At 38.5% G+C, this 25621-nt stretch overlaps 3 protein-coding genes and 1 pseudogene across 3 annotated transcripts; 3 read left to right on the top strand and 1 right to left on the bottom strand.

Moving 5' to 3' along the window:
* Window positions 1-3086: 3086 nt before the first annotated feature.
* Window positions 3087-13949, top strand: LOC131325875 (low-specificity L-threonine aldolase 1-like; annotated as a pseudogene).
* A 3626-nt stretch (window positions 13950-17575) lies between these two features.
* Window positions 17576-19615, top strand: LOC131325871 (pentatricopeptide repeat-containing protein At1g10270-like). The gene has a single exon (XM_058358343.1). The coding sequence runs from the start codon at window positions 17659-17661 to the stop codon at window positions 19408-19410; it is 1752 nt and encodes a 583-aa protein (XP_058214326.1). The 5' UTR covers window positions 17576-17658; the 3' UTR covers window positions 19411-19615.
* Window positions 19616-19834: 219 nt separating this feature from the next.
* LOC131325877 (uncharacterized) lies at window positions 19835-22177 on the top strand. The gene is made up of 2 exons (XM_058358348.1): window positions 19835-21518; window positions 21710-22177. Exons 1-2 carry the CDS (start codon window positions 21256-21258, stop codon window positions 22026-22028), a joined length of 582 nt encoding a protein of 193 aa, XP_058214331.1. The 5' UTR covers window positions 19835-21255; the 3' UTR covers window positions 22029-22177.
* Window positions 22142-25274, bottom strand: LOC131325876 (F-box protein PP2-B11-like). The gene is made up of 3 exons (XM_058358347.1): window positions 24879-25274; window positions 22998-23116; window positions 22142-22810 (listed from the first exon to the last, which is right to left on the bottom strand). Exons 1-3 carry the CDS (start codon window positions 25257-25259, stop codon window positions 22369-22371), a joined length of 942 nt encoding a protein of 313 aa, XP_058214330.1. The 5' UTR covers window positions 25260-25274; the 3' UTR covers window positions 22142-22368.
* Between the last annotated feature and the right edge of the window lie 347 nt (window positions 25275-25621).

Genomic DNA, 25621 nt, shown 5'->3' with positions numbered 1-25621 from the left:
CCATGCTCCAACTGTGTGGGGGAGCAAACCCACAAAGGCCGGACTAACCTTGGGGCTATATCCTGTTAGTTCAAGCCCTTGTAACCAGATGTTTTATTTCGACCTTGTCCTGTCAAAGTTTCAATTGGGACAAGTCCCATGTTTGATAGTAATTTGGTACTTACAAATTAGAACAAGTACTCCGGAGGCTACGATTCTATGCTCTTCAATCCATTCGACGATGTCTACACTCAGTTTGGTTTGCCTCTAGTTCCTTCCTGTGCAGACCCGGCAAGTTTGGGGTTGACAAAGCGTCGGCCAAATAAAAGAGAAGGGAAGCCGGTGAATTTATTTACAGTTTTCAGTTTTTCCTCTGTGGAGTTGCTTCTCCTTGTTTACCGAGCAAGTATTTTTTTTTTCCATTTTGAGAAAAAGAAAAAGAAAATTAGAACAAGTACTCCTATCCAGAGGCCACATTTCGAACTGACCCTTCTCAATGCTGGGCTAATCGATGGTAGTAGATTTTATTTAGCATTTGGGTACGTAATTTGTCTTGTAAAAATGCTGATTTGAACCAAAACATTACCAAGAGATTGGTTGAAGTTTATCGGGTGGGTTTGCGGAGAATGGGATCCAAAAGGGTATATTATTCAATTCAATGCCCCCGAGGCACTATTACGTGGTGTCCTAGGGCCTTTCTCCATCACACATTATGGTGAAATTCAAGGCAAAGTGTATGAATCCCATTATAATGTGTAGCGGAGAAAGGACTTGAGACACCACGTTACGGTGCCTCAGGACACTGAATAATTACTCAATATCGACGGTGATAAGGAAGGCTGACACTTTGAGTCAAACTTTGACATTGGCTGATTTACCGAGTTGGTCGTTGATTTGGACACCCTTAACCCTATTCAAATTGTATCCCCATCCATATTCACCTTCAAATTTTCAAAATTACAACTCTGCCATTATTAAATGCCATTATTATTTACACGGCATTATTCGTCCTTATTCCCCTTCACTCAAACAAACCCATATAACTAATTGCCTCTTATACAACAGCACTACAGACACCGAACACAAAAGCGGTGGCCAGCCACTGCTCGCCATGTGGGGTCCACTCTGAGCTCTGCACGGATGATCCGAGCCGTTCAATAATTTCTTTTTAAAAAATCGAGTGGGCATCATAGAAAATCAGCTTGATCCGATATGTGTAAGTGCTCGGACCAATCTTATCATATTTGGAAAATCGAAAAAAATGGAAAGATTGGTTTTTCGATCTTTCAAAAAAGGAATATTGGATCTGAGCACCTACTCATATCGGATCGAGATGATTTTTCGCGAGGCCCACTCGGTTTTTTTTTTTTTAATTATTGAACAGCTCGGATCATCCATTCAGAGTCCAGCGTAAGCCCACACGGCGAGCGGTGGCCGGCCACCTCTTTTGGGTACGGTGGTTGTAGAGTTTCTCTTGTATAAAATAATCCCCTTCTACAATATCTGCCCTCTTATATATTTCATCTAAAATTTTGACCTCTAACAAATGGGCCGTTTAGGTAAAGATCCTTGCGGCTTGTAGTTTTGGAATAAGGAAGATGGCGGATATGTTATAGGGAGGAATTAGTAAAGAAGTATGAATTAACTAGGGTTTGTTGAGTAGTTGAAATGGATGGATAAGAGTGGATTGACAAAAGAATCACTTCATATTTTACTTAATTGCCCCTCGTCTTCAGAATTAAAAAACGAATTTGGAGAGGTTTAACGGACGCACAGGTAATTACACCCACCCGAATAAGCATATAGTGGGAGTGGGGTGTGTTTTGCAAGAGCTTGTCCCAACTAATCTGGGTGCCAAGGAGAACCAAACACCACGTAAAAACGAGCTGGAGACCTGTTTTGACTACATAATTTGGGAAAATTATTTGTCTTATTCAATTAGTTTTTTCATATTTATTAGTTTTGTGTCAAATTTTTTTATGGATTATTTGTTAGTCATGATGAGAGAAATAAAAAAAGTAGAAAATTACGTTTAAGACTAACTATTTTTTTGATAAAGAAAAATAATCTAAATATCAGTTTGTTTTGGATTATTTTTGTCTTTATTCAACAAACATTTAGTTTGGAACTTTTAGTTTTAGATTCCTTTCTTGGAGTCAAACTAATAATTCAAAAAAAGAAAAATGAAAGCAAATTAACAACTAAAAAAAATTGAATAAAGACAAAAAAAAAATTTAATCCTTTAAGATTATTAGGCGAAGAGCCAAAATAGGAAACTATCTCATGGCTCTTGTCCCTCCCCGCCAAATGGCCATTACATATACTAGTACTAGATAAAGGTTGACATGTCGTTCTGTACTCGTTGCTCATTGTATTATTGCTCATTGGATTGTTGTGCTCAATTGGTGGTTTTAATTAATTGATTAGTAGTTTAATTAATTGGTAGTTTAATTTTTAAAAAATGTGACCTGTCCTCCACAGAATACAATATGGCTGTTACCTACTCCACGCCTGGGTGAGTCTCCAGTTATCTCAATAGAATGAGAAGTTTTTCAGCGCCGGGTGGGTACCACGTGGTGCCTGTTTGAGACATCCGAACCGTCCAATGTGATTTTGGACGGTTCGTATTTGGAGAGAGAGAAAGGAGGGGTGAGAGGAGAGAGAAAGTTTCAATTTGAGTCGTCCAAAGTGCATCGAACGGCTCAGGAGTGCCGAACGGACACCACGTGGGACATAGTTGCTCTGCAATGAAAAAATTCTCCAAAAGAATACACTAATACTTTGGCAAAAAAAATTATTGAATGAAAAATGAGAAAATTGAATCAAGCACCTGCTAAACCTACTCATATCAGATTGAGCTGATTTTTCATGCATCCGTGCAGAATCTAGAGTGGAACTGTCATCTGGATCCCATACAATGGTCGATTCCCGGTGGGTGCAGCCACCGTCGGCGGCCATGGACGGGTTGATTATTTTTTTGACATTGAACTCAATCATTGTCACGTATCTTATACTAGTATTTTTTACGACACATAATAAAGCTACGAAGAATTAGATAAATCAGGTCTAGCTATTATTCAAAAAAAGTTGTTCGCCCACCACTGGACGATGATGCATTATACTATAAATGAAACCAACGCCCTCTTAGCTCCAAAGCAACTTTGCTACAACTTCTCACCGCCATTTGAGTCACTATACAACTTTGCTTGCTTGAAGGCAGTGAAGAAGGGCTTGCAAGTGAGCATCTCTCTCTCTCTTGGATTTTTACTGTGAGGGGATCTCTTGAATTTTTCCTTTAAGTAACGCCCCTTCTTGGGCTAACTAAAATAAGATTTTTAATTTTCCTTTCTTTCCTTGAATTCCAAACACAGTCTAAGTTTTGCTAAGGGATTTTTGGATTTTTTTTAGTCTAAGTTTTGCTAAGGGATTTTTGGATTTTTTTTATCTTTATTCAAATTTTTGTTTCTTTTGTTTGTTCTGTTACATTTATAACCTATTGATTATTGATTAGTCATGAAAAGGAGAATCGAAAAAGTAAAAAAATATTATTTTTATTCAAATATTTTTAAAAATATCCGAGATAAAGCTGAAAAAGTCGGTCTGTTGGGCTATCTTGGATATTAAAAAAAATATTAAGATAAAAGTAAAAAAGATTTACTTTTCCCATTGAGAAGAATCAATAGTGGTAAAGATTTGTCAGAAAACGAACAAACGCGAATATTGTTGATGATACTTTTATGGTCTATTATGCGGTGTTTTTGGGAAAATGACGGCTCAGGTCGTGTTTTGATAATTAATACCCGCCAAGGACATGCTAAGAACATTTGTTAATACTGAAAATGTCTTTGGCGGGTATTAATTATCAAAACATGTCATTGGCCGTCATTTTCCCGGTGTCTTTTGATGTCTCTCATCACTGTTGGACTATTGAAGTTTTATGGCATTGTGTATCAATATGAAGCATGAACCCAAGTGGTTGGCGAGGTGGTCAAGCCTGAGATTTATGGCTTTGATCCTTGCTAAGTCTGTTCCACAATTGGGTACTATCAACTCCAGCGGGGTCAGTTCATTTGAGACTTTTACCCTGGCCTAAATAGGGCTCCTGCTAATGGACCGTAGATTGGTTCCGAGGAAGAGTATTCCAAGAAATATGTCGTACCATATTGTGAATATGAACCGGATACGAATACGAGTATGTATTTTTGCATGAATACTTACCAAAATGAGGTATATTTTCTGCCGTATACCTCACCCAAAGTAGTAATTTTTCCACACAGAGATGGAGTTAGTTTGATGAGACGTTTTTCAGTAAGTATGACTTTAGAATATATAAGTTTTGTGATGACTTGACACTCTGATTAAACGTTACGTTTGCATTATATTGTGTTGTATGCTATGTTCCATGGCCTCGTGTGTGAGTATCGGGTGCGGGTGCAAGTCCAAGCGTCGTACCTTCCTAAACTTATCTTAGGATACGTGGATATGTGTCCCCAACTTGAGTACGAGTACAGGGACACGTCTTGAACTCTTGTTTGTATTATATATTACATAATTTTCTGAGATTATGTACCATAAACTATGTTTATGTATGTAAACAAGAAAGGGTTAAGAAAATTATCTTTTTATTATTTCCCTATTTCTTGTCTATGTGAAATACTCAAAATATCGCTTTTCTGGCTAATTTGATATTCTTTTTCTATAAGTATCTTAACAATTAGAGGATTCGAGTGTCCAAAAGGATACGGGAGTCGGACACATCGACATGGGTACTTGAGCCAAAAAGAAGGATCCATGTAACATAGGTTGTGTGTTGGATCATTGACAAATCAAGTTATTTAACTAATTCTGTCAATTCGCTTACAATAGTTACCTACAATGGGTTTCTCTAAATTATAATCTTTTGAAGGCATTCCAGTTGTATCCATACACTGCATTTTTTATTTTGCCCGATCGACATAGCCGTATAGTATGAATTCCCGTACTCCAATACGTGTACGTGCATCATAGGTGTATTAATAGAGGGGTTTTTGAGAGGAGAAGAACCAAACCATTCAAGATGAATTGCAATGACATAGTTGTCTTGATAGTGAAACCATATGTAGAAATCATTACCTTAAGAGTTTTTGCTTCGGCTGGAACAACTCTTCTGATGGAATGACTTGGATAAGCTATACAGAATTCCCAGCATCAACTTTGGTAGTTCGGTTCTTTACTGTTTGGTTATCAGAAGTCCCTAGATTACTGAACTTGTAGAGGTTTTTATGTAATTTTTCCTACTCATTCATTATTTCGAGCAAATATTGAAATGGTTACAGAAAAGACACAATGGCGAGCCTTAACCAATCTTTCCTTTGGACTTTATATTTAGTTTTTACTGTTTGACCTGAGCTGTAAAAGCTTTGTGTCATTGGTTTTGCTATATATTGATGAATTTCTTGGTTCAAATTCAGTCACAATGGTAACCGGAAGAGTGGACCCTCGGTCTGACACGATGACCAAACCTAGTGAAGCAATGCGGGCTGCAATGGCTAATGCTGAAGTCGATGATGATGTACTTGGTTATGACCCAACTGCCCTCCACCTTGAAACAGAGATGGCAAGGCTCACAGGCAAGGAAGCTGCCATTTTCGTGCCTTCAGGCACCATGGGTAACCTTATTAGTGTGCTTGTTCATTGTGAGATCAGGGGCAGCGAAGTAATTCTCGGAGACAGATCCCATATTCACATTTACGAGAATGGCATTTCGACAATTGGAGGTGTACACCCCAGGACAGTGAAGAATAAAGAAGACGGAACAATGGATATTGATCTCATTGAAGCAGCGATAAGGCACCCTAAATTGAATATTTGTTACCCAGTTACTAGGCTTATCTGCTTGGAAAATACACATGTGAAGTGAGTTCTTATTTTTAACAAATGCATTAAAAAGTTTTTTTTAACAAATGCATTTAAAAGTTCTCATAGATAAATATTCTATCTGAGACAGTGATCAAATTTGATTCTACCTTTTGCTATAAGTTGCCATTTCACACTCCATTGCGGTAAGTAGGAGAGAAAAGGGTAACAAATATGTTATGCTAGGGAGACAAGAAAGGAACAGACTACATACTAATATCCGTACAATTATGTTGTTAAAACTTGAATGTATTGTTCATCCAAAACTCCCTAACTGTCAAAAGGTAAGAGCAAGGGATAGGCTTGGTGGTTGAGCTGCTCCCTTACCCGGTGAACGACTTGCAGCTTCTCCTTAGCTTATCTCTTCCAGAGACTTCGGGAAAAGACGTCAAAGGTTGTTGCACGAGAAACCTAGAAGGAATGGAGCTGGGGATTTGGCTTGAGGGTTGGAAACTAAGTTATAACAGTATGGACTTCTGCTATTAAACACTACCGAATATTTTCATAAAAAAGAATGTACTCATTTGAAGAATATGCATGTATATTATGTGGTTTTCTAGCCTATCTTCAATTGTTATCTTATGACTGTCTACTTGGTTTATTTTTTTAGTTAGAAGCTTGGATACGCTTAAGCCATCTTGGACTTGTTGAGTGAGGAAACGAAGAGGAAAATGAATTTATTTGCACTTGTCCACTTTTTTGTTAGTAATTAAACAGCGGCTAAAGAACTTTAGATTCTTTTTCGTGAAGTATGGTTTGACATCTGAGTACTCACATTTTTCACTGCTCTGTTGCTCATTGTTTTGAATCAGTTGAAGAGAATAAAGAATTTCCTCACTCGTGATCATATATGTAAGTTTTTGTCTTAAGCTACTCAAGAGTAAAAGCACTACTATGTTGAACTGAATGTAAATCAGGTTGAACAGGTGACTGAAGATTCTACTTTGAAAGTGTGATATGATGCATTGGAAGTTTCCAGATACTACTGATTGATTTCTGGAAGGATTATCATACTGAAGTGAACTTCTGCATTTTACCAAAATTCAGTTGAATAAAAAAATCTCCAAAATGAGTCAGAAATTTAAAAAAAAGAAGAAGAAGAAGAATTTTTTTGTTTGCTTGTTTTGGGTGGAGCAGTATACAAAGCACGTATTATGTTTCTGTGTTTAATCATTCTCCTTCTGATAGTATTCTGAACTGTTTAACAAAATATCTTTTAGGAGAAGGTAGTCGTAAGTGTAAGAAAAAGTATATATGGATTTTAGAATTTGATTTAATAAAAGATGTTCTCGTTATCTTTTGATAGTTATTTTTTATTTTTTGGTAAGGAAGGAGTATTTTACCATTTGATTGGCATTTCTTATATGTAATGCAATGCTTACGGATGGTATCTTAATGCAGCTGTGGAGGTAAATGCCTTTCTGTCGAGTATGTAGATAGAGTTGGGGACCTAGCAAAGAAGCACGGCCTGAAGCTTCACATCGATGGTGCCCGTATATTTAATGCATCAGTTGTGAGAAAATACTATCCAACAGTTTTTAGTTATTTATATCTAGTTTTTAATCTGCTGAAAAAGACATGTATTGTCGAGACAATGCTTGCCTATACAGTTTTCCCACATACTATGTAGTTAGATGTTGGTGATGTACATCGATGTCAGAAAAAGGCACTAACTGCTCAGTATATCCAAATCAAACTGTTGGAGCAATGAAAGGATGGGGCATATCTTCTGGATCACCTTTTACAGTCTTGTTTTCTTATTCTTTGATGATGAGTTATGCTACATAAACTGGGGTAGGGGTGTTGGATGCGGGTGAATATCTACAGTCCCTAAATCCTATTATTGAAGGGTACTTGAGTTCGGCAAAAGATATCATTTTGGCATGTTTAATCTAATAATTGGTATAAACTGGTGCATCTGATGTTGTCAAAGTGGCTGTACTAATGTTACAGAAATGGCGAGACAATATGTAGGAACTATGATGGAGTTAAATAGCATTATCCTAGACGTGTGCGATGGGAAGTATCTGATACATACCCAACATCCTTATCTAGGTGTCAAGTGTCCACATGGGTACTTGATTTATTGAGGAAGAGTCGATGTAACATGGCGAATGAGAACTTACCCCCCAAAAAACATAGCGAATGAGAAATAAAAAGGTTATCTTTAACACGTAACTAAACTTCATACCCAATGCACTAGTTTCCTACCTCATCCATTTGTTCTTTGGGACCTAGGGGAGAGTTAGACTCATCCCCTGGACGGTTACTTTGGGTTGCACACTAATATACTGATAAAGGCTGTCAGGCACGACTTCAGGAATTTTAACTTGATTTTATTTGTTTTGAAAATTGGATTTTAACTTGATTAAACTCATTTTCAGGCACTTGGAGCTCCTGTTCATAGGCTTGTGCAGGCTGCTGATTCAGTTTCGGTACATAGTGCTTGGCATTTCAAGTAATCTTTCCTTGCTAGTTTCCTGGTATTGTGGTTGCAAATAATACTTCACTCCTTTTGGTTTGGTCTGTTTGTTCTAATTGTGTTGTATAGGTATGTCTATCAAAAGGTTTGGGTGCTCCAGTTGGAAGTGACATTGTCGGTTCAAAAGCTTTTATTGCTAGGGTATTATTCTGATGTTTTCGCAACAAGAACGAACCCTATTTTCTCTAATCATAAATACTTGATACTAGCTCTTTTTTAATACTTGTTTGTAGGCAAAGACTCTCAGGAAGACCTTAGGTGGTGGGATGAAACAAGTTGGTGTCCTATGTGCTGCTGCCTTGGTTGCAGTGCAACATAATGTTGGAAAGCTTGAGGGTGATCACAAGAAGGCTAAGTCTTTAGCTGGTAAATTACTCTACCCGTTCAACACCTTATCATATAAAACACCTATCTTTTGAGGACAATGCACGATAACACCTTAGCAGTGCAAGATAATGTCTGAAAGCTTGAGGTTGATCGTGCCCAATGCATGATAAACTATAAGCACAAAATATTTAGTTTCTAACTCTTAAGTATCTGCACGTAATATATGCAAAGGTGGTTTTTCAAGTGGCATTTGAGCGGGAAACTCAAATACTACATATTACTCTATGTCGCTACTTATTTTTTAGCTGACGTCTCTGTTTCATGGTATTTTTGGATTTGGTTTTCTAGAAGGACTGAATGAAATCAAAGGACTTAAGGTGGATGTTTCTTCGGTGGAGACCAACATAGTAAGTAGCCTTGTTATGATAGCATAGACTTGTATCTTTTGTATAGCTTATAAGACCAGCTTTTTTTTTACTGCAATTTATGTTAGCTTGTTTGCTGCAACTTCGTGAATTGGAACTACTTTTTGGCAAAAAACTTTTTAAATAAGCTTGGAAAAGCTGATAATCTGGATCTGCATTGTCCAGAAATCAGCTTTTACCACAGTCTGAGCTGCCTCAAGCACCCACAGTATAGATAGTATTGTTTCCCTACTCATGTTTCCCCCCTCAATCTAGTCTGTTTTCGGAAAGTTACTTTCTTGCTTCTGTATCTGATAACAGCAACTATTTTAATTTGTTTTTACCGACACAATTGGTGCTTACATTGACATACTGGATTAAGTTTGAATTCTATACATAAATTTCTAGTGTAGCATAAGTTATATAGAGGAGCAGTTAGGCAGATCTTTTCGTTGGCAAGCCTCACAATGCAGCAGGTTTAGGGATCATCTCATCATCCCATTTGGCAGAAATTTTCAGAGTAAGTGTTTACAGTAAGATTAGAAATGATAAGAAAAAAAAAATTCCCAAGAGAATAAGAGAGGAAAAGCAAGAACAGGTAGCATGTGTTAGTTTCGTTTCTTAGATAGTTGAATGACTGTTTTCAATTGCTTCCATAGTAAAGCTGTGCAGGTGCGGGTGAGGATGTTTTCTCACTGCGTCTGTTTCACTTTGTATCTATGCGTTTCATATAATGCTGCTCTCTCTCTCTCTCTCTCTCTCTCTCTCTCTCTCTCTCTCTCTCTCTCTCTCTCTCTCTCTCTCTCTCTCTCTCTCTCTCTCTCTCTCTCTCTCCCTTTAACTGAGAATCTTAACTCTCTCCATTCTTGGAATACTCACAACTTCTAATTTGCACTTTCTGTTCTCTTGAACAGATATTTTTTGATATTCTAGAGGGTGCAAATATCACAGTGCCAAAACTCTGTAAGAATTTGGAAGAACATGGCGTACTTGTCTTGCCAGAGAGCTCATCTAGGTATGTTTTCAACCCTTGGCAATTTGTAATGCCCATAAAATTTGTTAGTTTTACTGCTTTCTTTTTATCTAGTCCTGCTTTCTCACCATCATTCTTTAGCCAACACTGCTTATTTGAGTTTGTATGTGACTTGAAGTACGATAATATACCCCGTAAAATCTTCCGCAATGCATTTTTCTGGTTATATAATTGCAGATAATAGAATAAATAATAAGTTTAACCCAAGAAATACTTTCTCAACTCTAGTGTTGATTGGTTATGTGTCAAACTTACTAATATTCATTGCACTTAACCCGAGTCAGCTGATAAGACAAATATTCTGATAGCGCAACGTATCATCTTATTGGTATGTACCCATATGGACATATACGAAGCAGTGCCGGCCCCTACATTTGGGTTGCCCAAGCTCGACCTTCCGCTTGGTTGCCCACTCGAAAATTATAATCGCAATAAAGATTTGCAGAGAACCACGCAAGGAAAAATGAGTTTGGGCTCATTCCGGGTCTCACAAAAATCTAGAAAAATATCCAAAAAATTTTGAATATTATTTTATGGGGCCCTGTAAAAAATCGGCTCCAAGGGATATCGATCGGTAAGTATTACTTTTGGATTTGTTGGGCGAAACTGCTCAATTCGCCCATATAAATTCAAAAGTAATACTTACTAATGTCCGTTAGAGCTGATTTTTTACAGGCTCCATAAAATAATATTAAAAAATTTATGGATATTTTTCTAAATTTTTGTGAGACCTAGAATGGGCCCAAACGAGTTTTTCCTTATGTGGTTGTCTGCAAATTTTTATTGCGAATAACAGGGCTCGTTGCCCACTAGTGTTAAGTATAAAAAAAAAAGACATATAAGCAACAACAAAAAAAGGACAAAAACAAGATTATATTGTTCATTTAGCTTGAATTACATCATCCGTCCCTTCTTGTTTTGGCTATAGCGTCCATTTTCTTTTTTTCTTCTTATCTGATAGCCCTCCTAATTTTCTCTCTTAATAATTTGCCCTCCTAATTTTTTTTATCTGTTATTTACCCCAAGTATGTAAAAACCTCTCTTTTACCCTCCTAATTTTCTCAAGTATCATAATTTTTTAAAGTAGGTGGAAACCATACATATTTACTTTTTTTTAAAAATTTGTACAAAATTTTTTGGATGATGCCCCTAAATATATTTTTTGCTGGATTTCTATTTTTTTTTTTTGTATACATACAATTTTTTTTTTTTTGTTGCCCCTTGCCGGGGGGTTGTCTGAGCCGGCCGGCTTGCGGGGCTTACCCCCTGGCCGGCCCTGATACGAAGATGATAAAAGTGTGAAAACATACCCTTTTCTTATTTGAATTCAGAACTTAACCAATTTATTTGGGACGAGTAATCAAATAACATCCGAGTCTGAAGTAATTGGTTTATTTTTTTACCTATTAAGTTTATTTAATTGTTTCACTAGTAAATGTACTTTGAAGTGAGAACTTGAACTCTTTCCTTGGATCCGTTGCTTGTTGCTATGAAACATTTGGGAAGTTTCAGGGGCAACAAGAGTGAAGAAATGGAGAAACATATTGCTATAGCGCGTAGTAGTGGTGATGGTGGGGGTGTAGTGGTGTTGGCAAAAAAGTACTCCCTCCGTCCCTTTTTAAATGTCCTACTTCGTAACTCCAATTTATTAAAAAAACATCATCATTATACTTTTCACATCAACTTTTTTCTCCACTTTCCCTACTTACCCATCATCATTACACTTTTTACTCACTAACTTTTCAAAATGGAATCTACTTTTAGAGACAAAATAGACAATATACCAACTTTTACCCACTAACTTTACCAAATGGACACTTATTAAGGGACAGCGCAAAATAGAATACTGGACTATAATAAAGGGACGGAGGGAGTACGATTTTTTTTGAACTCCCATTTGCAGAGGTTAGTCATTATTTGAGTTTTTCAGACACTAAAATAGCTCCTCAAGCTAAAAACAGACGACAACATTAGGGGGTCGTGAAGTTGTGAAGAGATGGACTATAAACCTCAATGGAGACAACATCAAGCTTCTTCTGGTCCTCCCCTTGGATATTAACAGCACCCTGTACTCCAGTCAAGTCAGAAATGCTAGCCCTTTGCACCAACGAACCAATCTGTTTACAAGCCATTGAAATGCTCGACAACACTACTCTCAGCTCTGCATCTGTAACCCCCTTCTGTTCTTGCTTCAACAGCCAACCTGTTAGTGTCTGAATCTCAAACTTACCCCTTTTTTTCGTCTCTGCCTCCGAGGCCACCCCCACTGCCATGCACCGGACACCACCGGCAGCTGCAGCTGCTGCCACTTGCCGCCTCCTGCTGCCGCCGGTGCTCCACGTCACAGGAGATGATGCTTGATGACGTGGGGAAGATTTGGAAAAATGCATCTTTCCTCAATTTCAATAAATGATTTTTCTTGGAAAATATATTACTACTTTGATGCCCATTGTTTAGCTGTTTCTAAACTGAATGTCAATTTACAGCTCAGTTGTCTTGTGTGCCATAACTGCCATTTTAGTTTGACAAAACTTGTTCATGAGCCTATCTTGATATCTTCTATACAAACTAGTTGAATTATGAATTGCTGTTTCCTTGGTAGCTTTGAACCAGCTTTTCTTCCTAAGTTCCCGGCTGACATTTCTTTTCTAGGATTTTACTGAGAGTGGGAGTTCTGAATTGGTATCTACCCGATTTGGTTTTTGACATTTCTGGATGCAAAATTATTTTACTTTTCTCAAAATTCCAAAATTTGGCAAGAAACATTCATCTCCTTTTCCCCTTTTCTTTTTTCCAGACCCAACTGTTCAATAATGTTGAATTGTCTTCAGTATTTGCATTTTCTTTTGTGGTATAATCCTTGAACATACAGGTATATTAAAACGGTAGAATTCTTGCCACCCTTTCCTCTGAACTCTTTGTGTCGGCGAATTTTTCGATAATAAAGGAAGCCTATTCTCTAATCTCTATGATGTATGCCTTAATTAATTTAGATACGCCCTCCAAGCAAGTTCAGTTTTCTTTGGTAAATAACCTTGTGATGCATATGTAGAGAATGGGGTTCAGTGGTATCCGGTTGCAGGATAGATACCTCGGTTGTTAAGGGAAAACACCAGAGTCGTTTTTTAGTTGGTCACTTTGTCTTGAATGTTGGGTTACAAAGTGATTCATGTGATTAGCATCATAGCATGACATTTGATACCGAATAAAGAGACGGTTTCTGGGATCTTGGTTCGGTTGATTTCTTCCAAAATTTTGAGAATGCCAGAACACAGATATAATTACCGAAAGCAGATGTTGGAAGTGTACTTTGTTTATATTTTGATGCAGTCGTTACATGGTTGCAGGATCAGGTTAGCCGTTTACTACCAAATTTCAGAGACAGGTGCAATACACCTTGTCCTGCATTCGGGTAATGGATTATGAAGCCAATTTCTATCCTGGGCCTATTGGAATAAATTTGCTCTTTAAAACTGCCACTCAAGTTCCTTTCATTCTAATATTGCAGAAAGCTGTAATTGGAGTCCCAGATGAAAACGGTGGCAAGTGAGATAGATAACCATCACATCGTTTCCGTCTCTGGCTGTCATTCAAGTTCTAGTGACGTTCTACGTTACATGGGTGAAGCTCTGCGACGATGTTCTATAGTTAAATAACGGGTTATTCCGATGTCTATCTAAAAGTTGAGCATGCAGAACGGGAAACATCCTTGAAAACTTTTTCGTACCGTTAGTGTACATATCTTTAGGAAGTACGCTGTATATAATCTTGAAACAGCTTTGGATTGCGAAAACCTATTGAATTTGTACCCCTCGTGCGCGTTTTATTATCTTCCATGGCCGAATTCGAGATCTTTCTTCTTCAAGAGTGCATGTAGCAATGGCGATATTGATGTCTTTCCCCCACCATTTCTAAAGTCCTTTTAAGTACCATGATATACGTGATGCAAGGGAGGGTTTAAAGATGACGACGTACGCATCAGACCCTCGCAAATCCCAGAGTCTGGTAACCCCGTTCGTTGGATTTTGGAATGCCAATGTTACAAACTGGTGATAGTTGATACTGCTAGTACCCTAAATGTTTCTTGTTTACAAGTTCTTGTCAAATGTGCAAGTTCCTGCCCAGAGTTATCAGAAAGTTGTGATTTTTCAAGGAGTTCGGCTGAGTTCACTCACAATGCATGTGGGATGTGAGGAAGCTTTAGATTCTCTTGTCATTTCCCTGTTGCTGTATCATTTTTTTTTTTTTTGACGGTCAGGTTGTTCGGTCTAGCTTACGTGCATCTCGACTAATCTTCTCTCTGGTCCGGTCAAAGGCAGACCATCCACACGGGATTAGGGGATTCACAAGAAATTGCTTTCTCGCAACTTGAACCTAAAAATCGAACCATGCTCAACTGGGGCTAATCGATGGACGATGGTACCAGTTAGTTTTTTTATTTTTTTTCTTTTAGCATTTGGGTAATTTTGTCTTGTAAAAATGTCGATTTGAACCAAAACATTACCTAGAGATTGGTAGAAGATCAATTGGTGTGCAGATCCTTGATTTCTTTGCTATGTGTATCATGCATTGGTAGAAGATTGAAGTTTATTGGGTTGTTTGCGACGAAAAATTATTCAATCCCCTTGGTCCACTACCACATGGTGTCCTAAGTCTCTTCTTCATCACACATTGTGGTGGGACCTAAAACAAAGTGTATGGATACCATTGTATTGTGTGGTGGAGAAAAGACTTGAGATAGTGCCTCAAGGGCACTGAATAATTACTCGATCAGTATCGACGGTCATAAGAAAGTTAAGGAAGCAATGTGTTTGGTTCGTCTTTTTGAACTTTTATTTTAGAAAGTTAATTTTGAATGCAAACTTTTTGTAAAGCAAGGGGATCAAAAAATAGTGGATCCCTTGAAAAGTAAGAGGGTCCCGTCTCTCTCTCTCCTCCGAAGTTGGTCGGACTCTCTCTCTCTCTCTCTCTCTCCTCCGAAATTAGTCCGAAGCTGTTTACTTTAAAAAAGTGAGGTTGGGAGATCAGAACAGACTTTTGAAAACTTGGGGTTACCCGTGAGTAATTGAACAGATTTTTTAAAACTTGTGGCAACTCGTGAGTAATTGGAGTGAGTTTTTTTTTTTTTCCTTCTGATGAGAGAGTCAAGGAGACCCACTCAAGGTCCCACCCATCTTTGAGATTTCGCATCCACTCACCTGTTTTTACATTTTAACTCAAAATTTTCACTCCAAAATTATCAACCAAACACAGTGGTTCAACACTGCTACACCCACAGAACTAAAGTCGGTGAACTCCCACCGAATGGTGGGTCCCAACCCTTAAAAAAGAAAAAGCGAGAAAACACTATGACCCAAACGATTCAAAAATGCACGCGATCTTCTTCTTCTGCTTCCATAAGGACCAAAAGAGAGAGGGCGACGGAATCGCACCTATCCACCTCCTACACCGACGACCTCCAACACCACCATTGACCACCACGCCAGCAGCTCCCCCTCCGGTGGGTGTTCACCGACTTTAGATCGGTGGACGTAGCGTTATTGGACCCTATATTCAAATTGTATCCCCATCCATATTCGCCTTATCGATCTCCTGTTATTATCTCCTCTAAAATTTTGACCTCTAACAAATTGACTGTTTTGGTAAAGACCCATTTCGGCTTAATTGGTAGGCGGATAAAGTTTTGGAATAAGAGGGTGGAAATGTTAGTAACTAGGGGTTTGTTTGGTAGTTGAAATGGATGGATAAGAGTGGATTGACAACATAAAATAGTGTAAATTCTATCCATCACCACCAATTGTGGGCTTCATCGTGCGTACATTGTAATAATTTGAATCGTTTATCTTGTAAAACTCGCAAAGTAATATATGTTCACACAAAAAATTAGCTTTATCGGATATGAATAAGTATATAAAAAATTGATGTTTGGTTAAAAAACGACAGTAGATAAGTTTAAAGTTAAACTATCAATAGCTGTCTATTTTATAGACTAAAATTTAATTTTTGATATACCTATCAATATCCGATAAACTTGATTTTGTGTGTGAATATACTACTATTATGCACGCCCTACAAGATAAATGGTTCAAATTACTAAAAAAAGACACGATAGGCCCGCAATGTGTGGTGAGGGTTTCCAGCAAAGGTGGAAATTTTTTTAACTCATGAAAACAACTTATGATTTTACTTAATAGCCCCTCGTCTTAAGAATTAAAAAATGGGTTTGGAGAGGTTCAAGGGGCACACAAGTAATTACGTCCCCTCGAATAAGCCTACGTGGCAGTGGGCCCAGTGGGGTATGTTTTGCTAAAAGACTTTGTCTCGTATTAGTAGTCTTGGGCCAGTTCCAGAACACCTTCTTAAAAAATAAGTACTTATTTCACATTTTCAAATTCAAAAATAATGTAAATGAAAAATAATTTTTCAATTTTTTTGTATCGTATTAAAGATCTCAATGAGATCTATCAAATAAGATCCATATTGATAGGAAAATAATTTGCGTAAACACATGATTTTTGAGCTTGAAATTACCTTCTTAAAAAATAAGTACTTATTTTCCTTTCCGGAACGGAGCCCAGGTGCCAAGGAGAACCAAACACCATGTAGAATAAACCGGATGGCTGTTTTGGCTAAATAATTTGGAAGAATTATTATTTTTATCTTAATTTAATTTTTTTTGTATGTATTAATTTTGTGTTAATTTTTGTGAATTATTGATTAGTCATGATAACAAAATAAAAAAAGTAGAAATTTACATTTAAAACTAACTATTTTTTTACTAATAAAATATTTGGTGTACACCATAGTTTTATCAAAAAGAATACAAGGTATTTACATTCACGTACATACATATTTTGGGACGGTTTTATGTTCTAAAAATGATTCGATCTATTCATTTTGTTTAATATAGTTTGATTAGATTGGTTAGGGTTTAAGGGGTTGTTCGGTTAAATAAGCCAATTGATTTATTTTTGTTGTTATTCAATTTTTTTTTGCATTTGTTAGTTTTTCGTTAAATTTTTGAGGATTATTACATCTTCATGACGAGAGGAATCTAAAAAGTAAAAAGTTATGATCAAAATTCAATTTTTTAAAATAAAAATGAAATAAAGATAAAAAATAAGTCAATTAACTTATTTAGCCGAACAATCTCTAATTCTAATTCGATGTAAGAAAGAAGAGAAGTGCTACAATACACACCCCTTATTGAAACGCATCAAAATGTTATGATTACCAAAATATTATGAATCTATTGTTAAAAAGTTACGAATCATATTGATGAAAAATTACGAATTTTTAGTATAAAAAGTTATGCTACGAAATAAAATGTTATGAATAATCAGTACAAGTAATTTTTTATGAGATGACACAATATAAATTACACAATTGGTACACACCTTAAAGTGGTGTGTATTGAAGACTTTTCAAAAAACCTATCCTAATAAGTTTTTTTTTCTCTCTCTCTCTTTCTCTCTCTCTTCATTTGCTTTCACTCCAACAGCTCTAGGGTTTACCATCTCTCTCTCTCAATCAAAACCATGACTCTGAACCGCCTCATTCTCCGCTCCTTCCGTCGATCATCCTCTATCTCTTCCGCCACCGCCACCGCCACCGCCGCATCCCAAACCCTCTCTCTCCCTTCCCTAACCCACACCCGCTCCTTCGCCTTCTCCTCCGCCGAAGAAGCCGCCGCCGAGCGCCGCCGCCGCAAACGCGCCCTCCGCATCGAACCCCCTCTCCACGCCCTCCGCCGTGACCCCTCCGCCCCCCGGCCCCCTCCCGACCCCAACGCCCCCCGCCTCCCCGACGCCACCTCCGCCCTCGTCGGCAAGCGTCTCAACCTCCACAACCGCGTCCAGTCCCTGATCCGTGCCGGAGACCTTGACAACGCCTCCATCGTCGCCCGCCAGTCCATCTTCTCCAACTGCCGCCCCACCGTCTTCACCTGCAACGCCATCATGGCCTCCATGTACCGCGCCGGACGGTATGACGACGCCGTCGCCCTCTTTCAGTTCTTCTATAATCAATCTAACATTGTGCCTAACGTGGTGTCCTATAATGTGCTCATAAATACTCATTGTGATGCTGGCCGTGTTGATGAGGGTTTGAATGTTTACAGACATATTATAGCTAATGCCCCATTTGGTCCGTCTCATGTGACGTACCGGCATTTAACGAAAGGGTTAGTTGACGCGGGTAGGATAAGTGAGGCCGTGGATTTACTTAGGGACATGTTGAATAAGGGGCACGGGGCGGATTCGCAAGTTTACAATAATTTGATTCTAGGGTTTTTGAATTTGGGGAATTTGGATAAGGCCAATGAGCTTTTCGACGAGCTGAAAGAGAGGTGTTTGGTGTACGATGGGATTGTGAATGCGACATTTATGGATTGGTTTTTTAGTCAAGGGAGGGAGAAGGAGGCTATGGAATCATTCAAGTCGTTGCTCGACAAACAATTCAGGATGATTCCCGCCACTTGCAATGTGCTTGTGGAGACGTTGCTTAAGCACGGGAAGAAAACGGAGGCTTGGGCGTTGTTTGAAACCATGTTGGACACTCACACCCCGCCCACTTTCCAAGGGGTGAATTCGGACGCTTTTAACATAATGGTTAACGAGTGTTTCAAGTTGGGGCAAATCTCTGAGGCATTTGACGTGTTTAAGAAAGTGGGGAAGAAGCCTGGGTCGAAGCCATTCGCCATGGATGTGGCGGGGTACAATAACATTATCACTAGGTATTGTGAGCTTGAGATGATGGAGGATGCAGAGAAGATGTTTATTGAATTGACGTCCAAGTCGTTGTGCCCGGATGTTAACACATACAGAACCCTAATCGATGCTTATTTTAAGGTGGGGAAGGTTGATGATGCATTGCAGAAGTATACCAAGATGGTTGAGTCCGGTTTGAGAGTGATTCCGGAATATGCCAATAGATGGTTTAGTGCATTGATTGAGAACGGTAAAGTTTTTGACTGTGCTCCGATTTTGACAAAAATGTGTGAAAGAGATCCAAAACCAGATGCAGTGAGCTATGACATGGTGATTAAAGGGCTTTGTAAGGAAGGTAACTTCGACTTGAGTATTGATTTAGTGGGTCAGATGTTGAGGTATGGTGTTGGTGTTGCTCCTAGATTGAGGGAATTTTTGAACGATGCATTTGGGAAAGTGGGAAGAGGTCAGGAGATTGAGAGGCTTTTAGCAATGAGGGAACCGAGTTATGGTGGATATTGGAGGCCGCCAGGACCAGATACAGTGGGACCCCCTCGAATGCCAGGACCTGTATCAGTTTAATTTGAGGTACAATATCACCATTTTAAAGAATGAGAACGGGAGCAAAGAGTCCTATGGGAGGATTATGTGACCCTAGGGTCAGATTACTTTCATGTCGGTGTCGGTTATAGTTTTTACTTTGAAGAAATATCGTGACATGGTTGTTCTGAGTCCGTGTGAGTGAGGATAGTAATAGTTTGAATGAACAATATTTTTGTTCCTAAAAGGGCGGCATCATGGTTCTATTCATACGCAGAGTTATAATCAGAGAAAGGGAAAAATTGGTCTCTGCGTTTATTTTCTTTTTTGGGTCACTGCACATATTTATGGATTCATTCACATTCGGATTGTGCCGTAGAGATATTGAGGCTTTAAAGTCACTTTGCTCTAAAAAATGACGAGAGCGTAAGGGATATTGAAAGTTTGAATTGGGTTAGAGGCCTTTGAATGAGTTAGGGCTTCAGGGTTTGGATGGTTGTGATCTAAGTCATGCACGGTCCATATCTAAAAGTTCATTTGACCTTATATATGTTTGGTTGGGTTCGGTTTTGAATGTTTCGCAACCCCCCAAAACCGATACCAAACCAAAATACGTTCAATTTTTCTGAAAAATAAAACCAACCTGAATTGACTAATGTACAAAAACTGAATCAAACCAAAATTTTCCGTCGGTTTTGTCAGGCCATTTGGTTTGTAGGTTAAACTTTCAGTCTTCCACCCTTGCAGAGGACTTAGCTCCCTTTTATAGATGACTGGTGCAATAAAACTATGGGTACACCATTTGGTGTACACCACATTGTGGGGGACACATCTCGGGATCCCACACAAATGGTCGGAGCCGCTCAATATATTTAACATGTTTTAAGGATCCCTATAAAAAATCATCTGTGTTTTTTGTTTTGGAAAACATTGCAAATTCATGCGAGTTTACCCCATCATGATCATTGCTGAGTTGGCAATAAAATGCATTGGAAAGCTACATTAGCAGATGCCCCAATTAAATGGAGCAGCCAACTGAGAAGCAAATGGCAAGAAAAAGCGACAGAGATTATAAACAAGCCCTGTGGACAAGTATTGTCAGCCAAGCTTCTATCAGGTTTCAGTGTCGGTGATTTTTCAATACAAAGGGAATTCTGTTCTAGGCATCAGTGAGAAAGTTACAAAGTCCATGATCTCCTACCGCGTCATTCTCTGTCAGTTGAGTTCTTCAACCACATTATACTGCTAGGGAGCTTCAACCACATTATACTGCTGGGGAACTGAAGGAAAACTTGTTCAAGTGTATCATCCATCACAGTCAGGCAGATTTAAGTAAGGAAATTATTGGAATTATGTTTTTTTAACCGAGAAAATAAGTAATATATATGAAATTATCCAAATCATAGCAAGACTGGTGCCTTGTACCAGAGGTAAGGGCGTGGGCTTCCATGCCATAGGTTGCAGGTTCGAACCCTTCCAGCTTCCTCCGACTTTTCTTTTTATTGTTGATGCTCAAACTGCTGGAAACCAAAAAATTGCTCCTAGTTTGCAGCTAACAGGAATTGAACCAAGCCCATCGGTCGCTTATATCATAGTAGTACCACAATGCCAACAAATAGCTTTCTTTTATAGTTACACAAATGTAATAAAGCAGTATTCTGTTTATTTTTTTCTTAACGTTCTTCACTATCTTTTGTTTGATCAAAGCTCTGATTGAAAGGTGACCCCTCTGTATACAATTCCTGGATCCGCCACTGATCAGTCACTGGTTTGGGTGTGCTTGGGCCTAGCGTTGTGAGTAGCCTATGTCTTGATTTAGCCTATTCTATTCAGCCGTGCAAAGTTGAACTGAAAGCTGTGGGGGCCTGTTTTCTGGGACTGGGATTTATGCCTCCGGTTTCATCAGAAAAGACTTGTTCACAGGGTGGAGAACCGACCCAGATTTTGGCAGAAAAGGTTGGAAAATCAGTCCAACATTTCTTGGGAAAATTGGGCTTGACGTATTCCCACGCCAACACATCGAACCGGGAGCATTTTCTCAAAATCTGCATCCCATCTCCAGCATTTGAGTGCAGAAGAAGAAGCCAATCTCATTCCAGTCTAACTGCTATTTCAGGATCCAGGGATATACTTGGTATAGATAGCGAAAGGTAGGTTTTCACAGGGATATTTGGTAATCCCATCTTTATAGGTTTTCCTGGTTACACATTACTGGATTCGAAAATTTCTATTAGACCCTTGATTTTGATTTCTTTTCTTTTCTATTAGACCCATGATTTTGATTTCTTTTCTTTTCTATTAGACCCATGATTTTGATTTCTTTTCTTTTCTTTTCATAAAGGGGCAATCAGACCACAGAAGTATATACATTCCCGTACTACGTGCTTATATATGGTCACAGATCATGGAAAGGTTCACTCAACTGTGCTGGTTTTTATATCCTTCGTGGCGAATGTCTTCTCAAGGCTACTATTCAAAGAAAATTATCATGTCTAAAGTGCCAACAAAAGAAATTGCTTGATTTTGTCAAATCAACATATCCAACAGGGACGGTTGGCTCTTACTGTCGTGTAACCGTACGTCAGTACAGTGATGTTTTGACTTTTGAGTACAATTTTTATGAACATGAGGTTTATAATCTTGTGGGTAGATTGGATTGATATTAGGATAGCATAGATTCTTGTAACATATTGCTAGAATCACCTAACCCTATATAAACCCAACAGTCCATTCCGATCTCGTATCTGAATTTCAGAGTAAAATACCACTCCAGTTTATTTGAAATTTTAGATATAGGTATCTTATTAGGCATTTTTAACAATAGAGAAGGATTGCCAGCGTTAAATCTAGCTCTAACCAAGTCATCCTTCATCAAATTTAAAACCAAAATTTACCCAATTCCAAAAAAAAGAACTAGCACAACCATGCTCACAAGAAAAATGAAATACCTTAATATATATATGTACACTGCCAAGGCAACAAACAAACACACCCTGTTATTCAAGAATCGATTTTAGGCCGAAGCTCAATGCCTTCAACAAATAAGTCATATGTCCTGTAATCTCCCTCGAACCCCATCAGCCGGATCTCTACTTCACCAGTATTTCCTTGACCATTGAAAAACTCTCCCAATTCAGTCTCCATCCACTTATCCATTCTTTGCTGTGCAAATTGTCCGCCAGAACCAGAACTAAATCGTCGAATTGCCAAAGAAACAATGTTGGTGATCTCATCACCATCTCCGGCTCCATTTCCATCTCCTCTTTCCCCTTCAAATCTTACGGATGCCTTTGCTGGGAGACCCTTATATCCATACTTTAGCGGCCCCAAATCGAACAAAAGGTACACTACATAAGTTGTTTTTGGAGACAACAATCGAGCCTCTATTTTACCTGAAATATCAAAACAAGGCGCCGCACGAAGATTGGCCTGCTCCCAGAATCTGCATGTGATAAAGATGTGTACATAAGACTTGAATGCACACAAAAACAAAGATGACTATCGAATATGTGATGAATCAGATTGTTTGCATAAGTAGTTTACATATGGAGAATGAAAAGCCAATTATCAAAATGAGATCATTGTGGGCCCCATTTCTCCGAGAGGATTTTGGAGAGAGAGAGAGAGACCTTGACTGTGGCAAATGCCTCCATGTCCAATTAACTGGAAACCTTCCGCATTCAATTGCAAGCTCTCGGGCTCCTAGCATGAAACACTTTTTCCCGCTAGCTTTATCTAAAGAGAAGCTCTGGTTAACAAAAAGTAAGAATGTAGCGTTATGAAGAGCCTCTCTCCAAGAATTGTTGGCAATGAGAATCGAACTGAAATCTTAGGATAGAGCAAACGCCTAAGCTAAAACCACTTGGCCAACCCTTTGAGACTATAGGTATTAGTCCGAAGTGCACGCAAATTGACCCGGAACACCCTGCATTAAAAAAAAAAAAAAAAAAAACTTGTTCTACGAATGCAAGTTTTCTTCTTCCTTAGATACCTCATTTTAACCCATTTAAAACCCATTCATAAAGGGGTTGTGGGTTGGTACAACAAATCCCAATTACAACTTCACTAACTAAATGGATGGATTCGGGCGGGTTATAAGTAGACAAACATGATTTGATTTGTTAATTGGGTTGGGGTGAATATTGTCACCAGGGACGGAATTGTGTGGTGGGGGTGGGGTAGGTGCATGCCACCCTCACCCCCAATTACAAACACACAAAACCCCCTCCCCCCAAAAAAATTTTTTTTTTTTTTTACACGCATGTTTTCAATTAGGCACGTACCGGTATCCCAATAACTTAATTTCGAATCATGTAAATACCAACTCGATGGCTTTTATTTAAATAACATAAGAGAGTTGGTGGAAACCTTTATTATTTTTATAACAGAAAGCAAAGCTCTTAAGGCAACAACACCTCCCTATTCAAATTCTGGCTCCGCCACTAATTGTCACCTCTAATTGTAAGAATGCATTAAGAAGTGAAGACCTTATTACAATTTACAAGTATAAGTGTTATATTCTAACCGCAATGCGAATTTTGATTCAATAGTGAGCAAAATCCATACGATCATAGCAAAGTAGAGACACCAAATCTTACGATTTGATTTGAAAAATAAAGACGTAAAAATTCAAAAAAAAAAAGTCTATATCCAAGTATCCAACTGAAGGCACAAACAAGATTTGGCCCAGTCCTCAGACCAGACAAACTGCAGTCTCACCATTTTTGACCTTATTTTGGGTCCACTTAGATGATCGAACTCATTTATGTTGTAAAGCTCATTCAGTAGAACAAACACGTAAAAAGTCATATATCGATCAATATCTAATCGGAGCACATTTATTTTGAAAAGAAGAAAGGGTTCTTCAAGATGTAATTAAGTAATGTACCCAAAAAAAAAAAATTCCAAAATAAATGTGCTCCGATCACACATGGATCCATATTGGATCGTTTTGACGCAGTTATTCTACTTTACAAGCTCTACAAATGAACAAATTTGATCATCCAATTGGACCCAAAATTAGAATCGAAAAGGGCAGGAGCCAAACTGCCTCAATAAGAAAAAAAAAAAAAAAAGCCCAAATTATCCGGGTCAATTTCATGCGTATGGGCCATATCCATAAGGACCATAACTATCATCTGCTTCTATATTCATACCATACCAAAAATGCTACGCACACAACATACCAAAAATGCTACGCACACAACTGTTGTATTGATTGTGCGCATAATTGTGACTGTCCAAATATATTTGGACGGTCTAGATTTTGTAAAAAATATACCAGAGTCTCTCACTTTGTTTGCTCGCCATTCCATTTTGGGACATTCCGAAATATCCAGTCTGTAAAAAGTCAACGAAAAGCGGGTGCAAACAAAATGATTCCAAAATCTAATCAAATTTGCCAGCGAGACAGACATTAAAAAGTTGAATTTTCCATACACATAAAACAAAATCGTACGGAGGGAGTAACACATAAGAATCATCATATAAGATTGATGCGATCAGGTTACCAGTTTACCACCGTCGAGGAGAACAAAACCGTCAGCCAGGAGAAAGTAGAGTTGTTTCTTGGTGGAGAAGGCCACGGGGTACACCGACCTCGATATGATCTTCCGATGATCGGACGGCAAAAACCTGTCCCATACGCTGTCGGAATCAGCGACCGATTTGAATCCCCTCGAGATGGCCGAAAACCGGCACACATCACGCGGGGATGTTCGGGAGAGAATTTCTATGATCACCAGGCTTTCCGGCAAGGCCGAGAAACGATCCCTTCCCAACTCCGCCATCGTTTTCCCTCTCCTTCTCTCGCACTCTTCACTCTGGCTTTTGGGTAAACACAAATGAGATCCCATCATATTCAGAAGATGTTTGATTATACTTCTGTTCATATAGTAAAGATAAGTATAGCGTGAACGGGTTGGTCAAGTGGTTTAAGTAATTGTTTTATCTTACGGTCTCAGATTCGATTTTTCTTACCAACTCTTAGGGTCACCGCACTCTGATGCATAAGCGTGTAAAACGGCTATGGAAAAGGCTGTAAAGATTAGTTTGAAGGTTTGAAGTGCGAGCAAACTGATTCGAAACATTACGCATTAAAAAAAAAAAGATTAGTCAAAAGTTCGAGGGAATTTTCAATTGCAAAGCTGTTGGGCGGTAACGTGCAGGAAACCAACGAGGACGACATATTGGAATCCAACGATGGTGACACCACACCACCCTAAAGACCATAAAGACCATAATTCTATTGGGC

Source organism: Rhododendron vialii, chromosome 5a (genome assembly GCF_030253575.1).
Source record: "Rhododendron vialii isolate Sample 1 chromosome 5a, ASM3025357v1".
In the NCBI taxonomy this organism is placed as follows: domain Eukaryota; kingdom Viridiplantae; phylum Streptophyta; class Magnoliopsida; order Ericales; family Ericaceae; genus Rhododendron; species Rhododendron vialii.
Note: the sequence above shows the minus strand (reverse complement) of the source record. Positions and strands in the feature narration are given on the sequence as shown.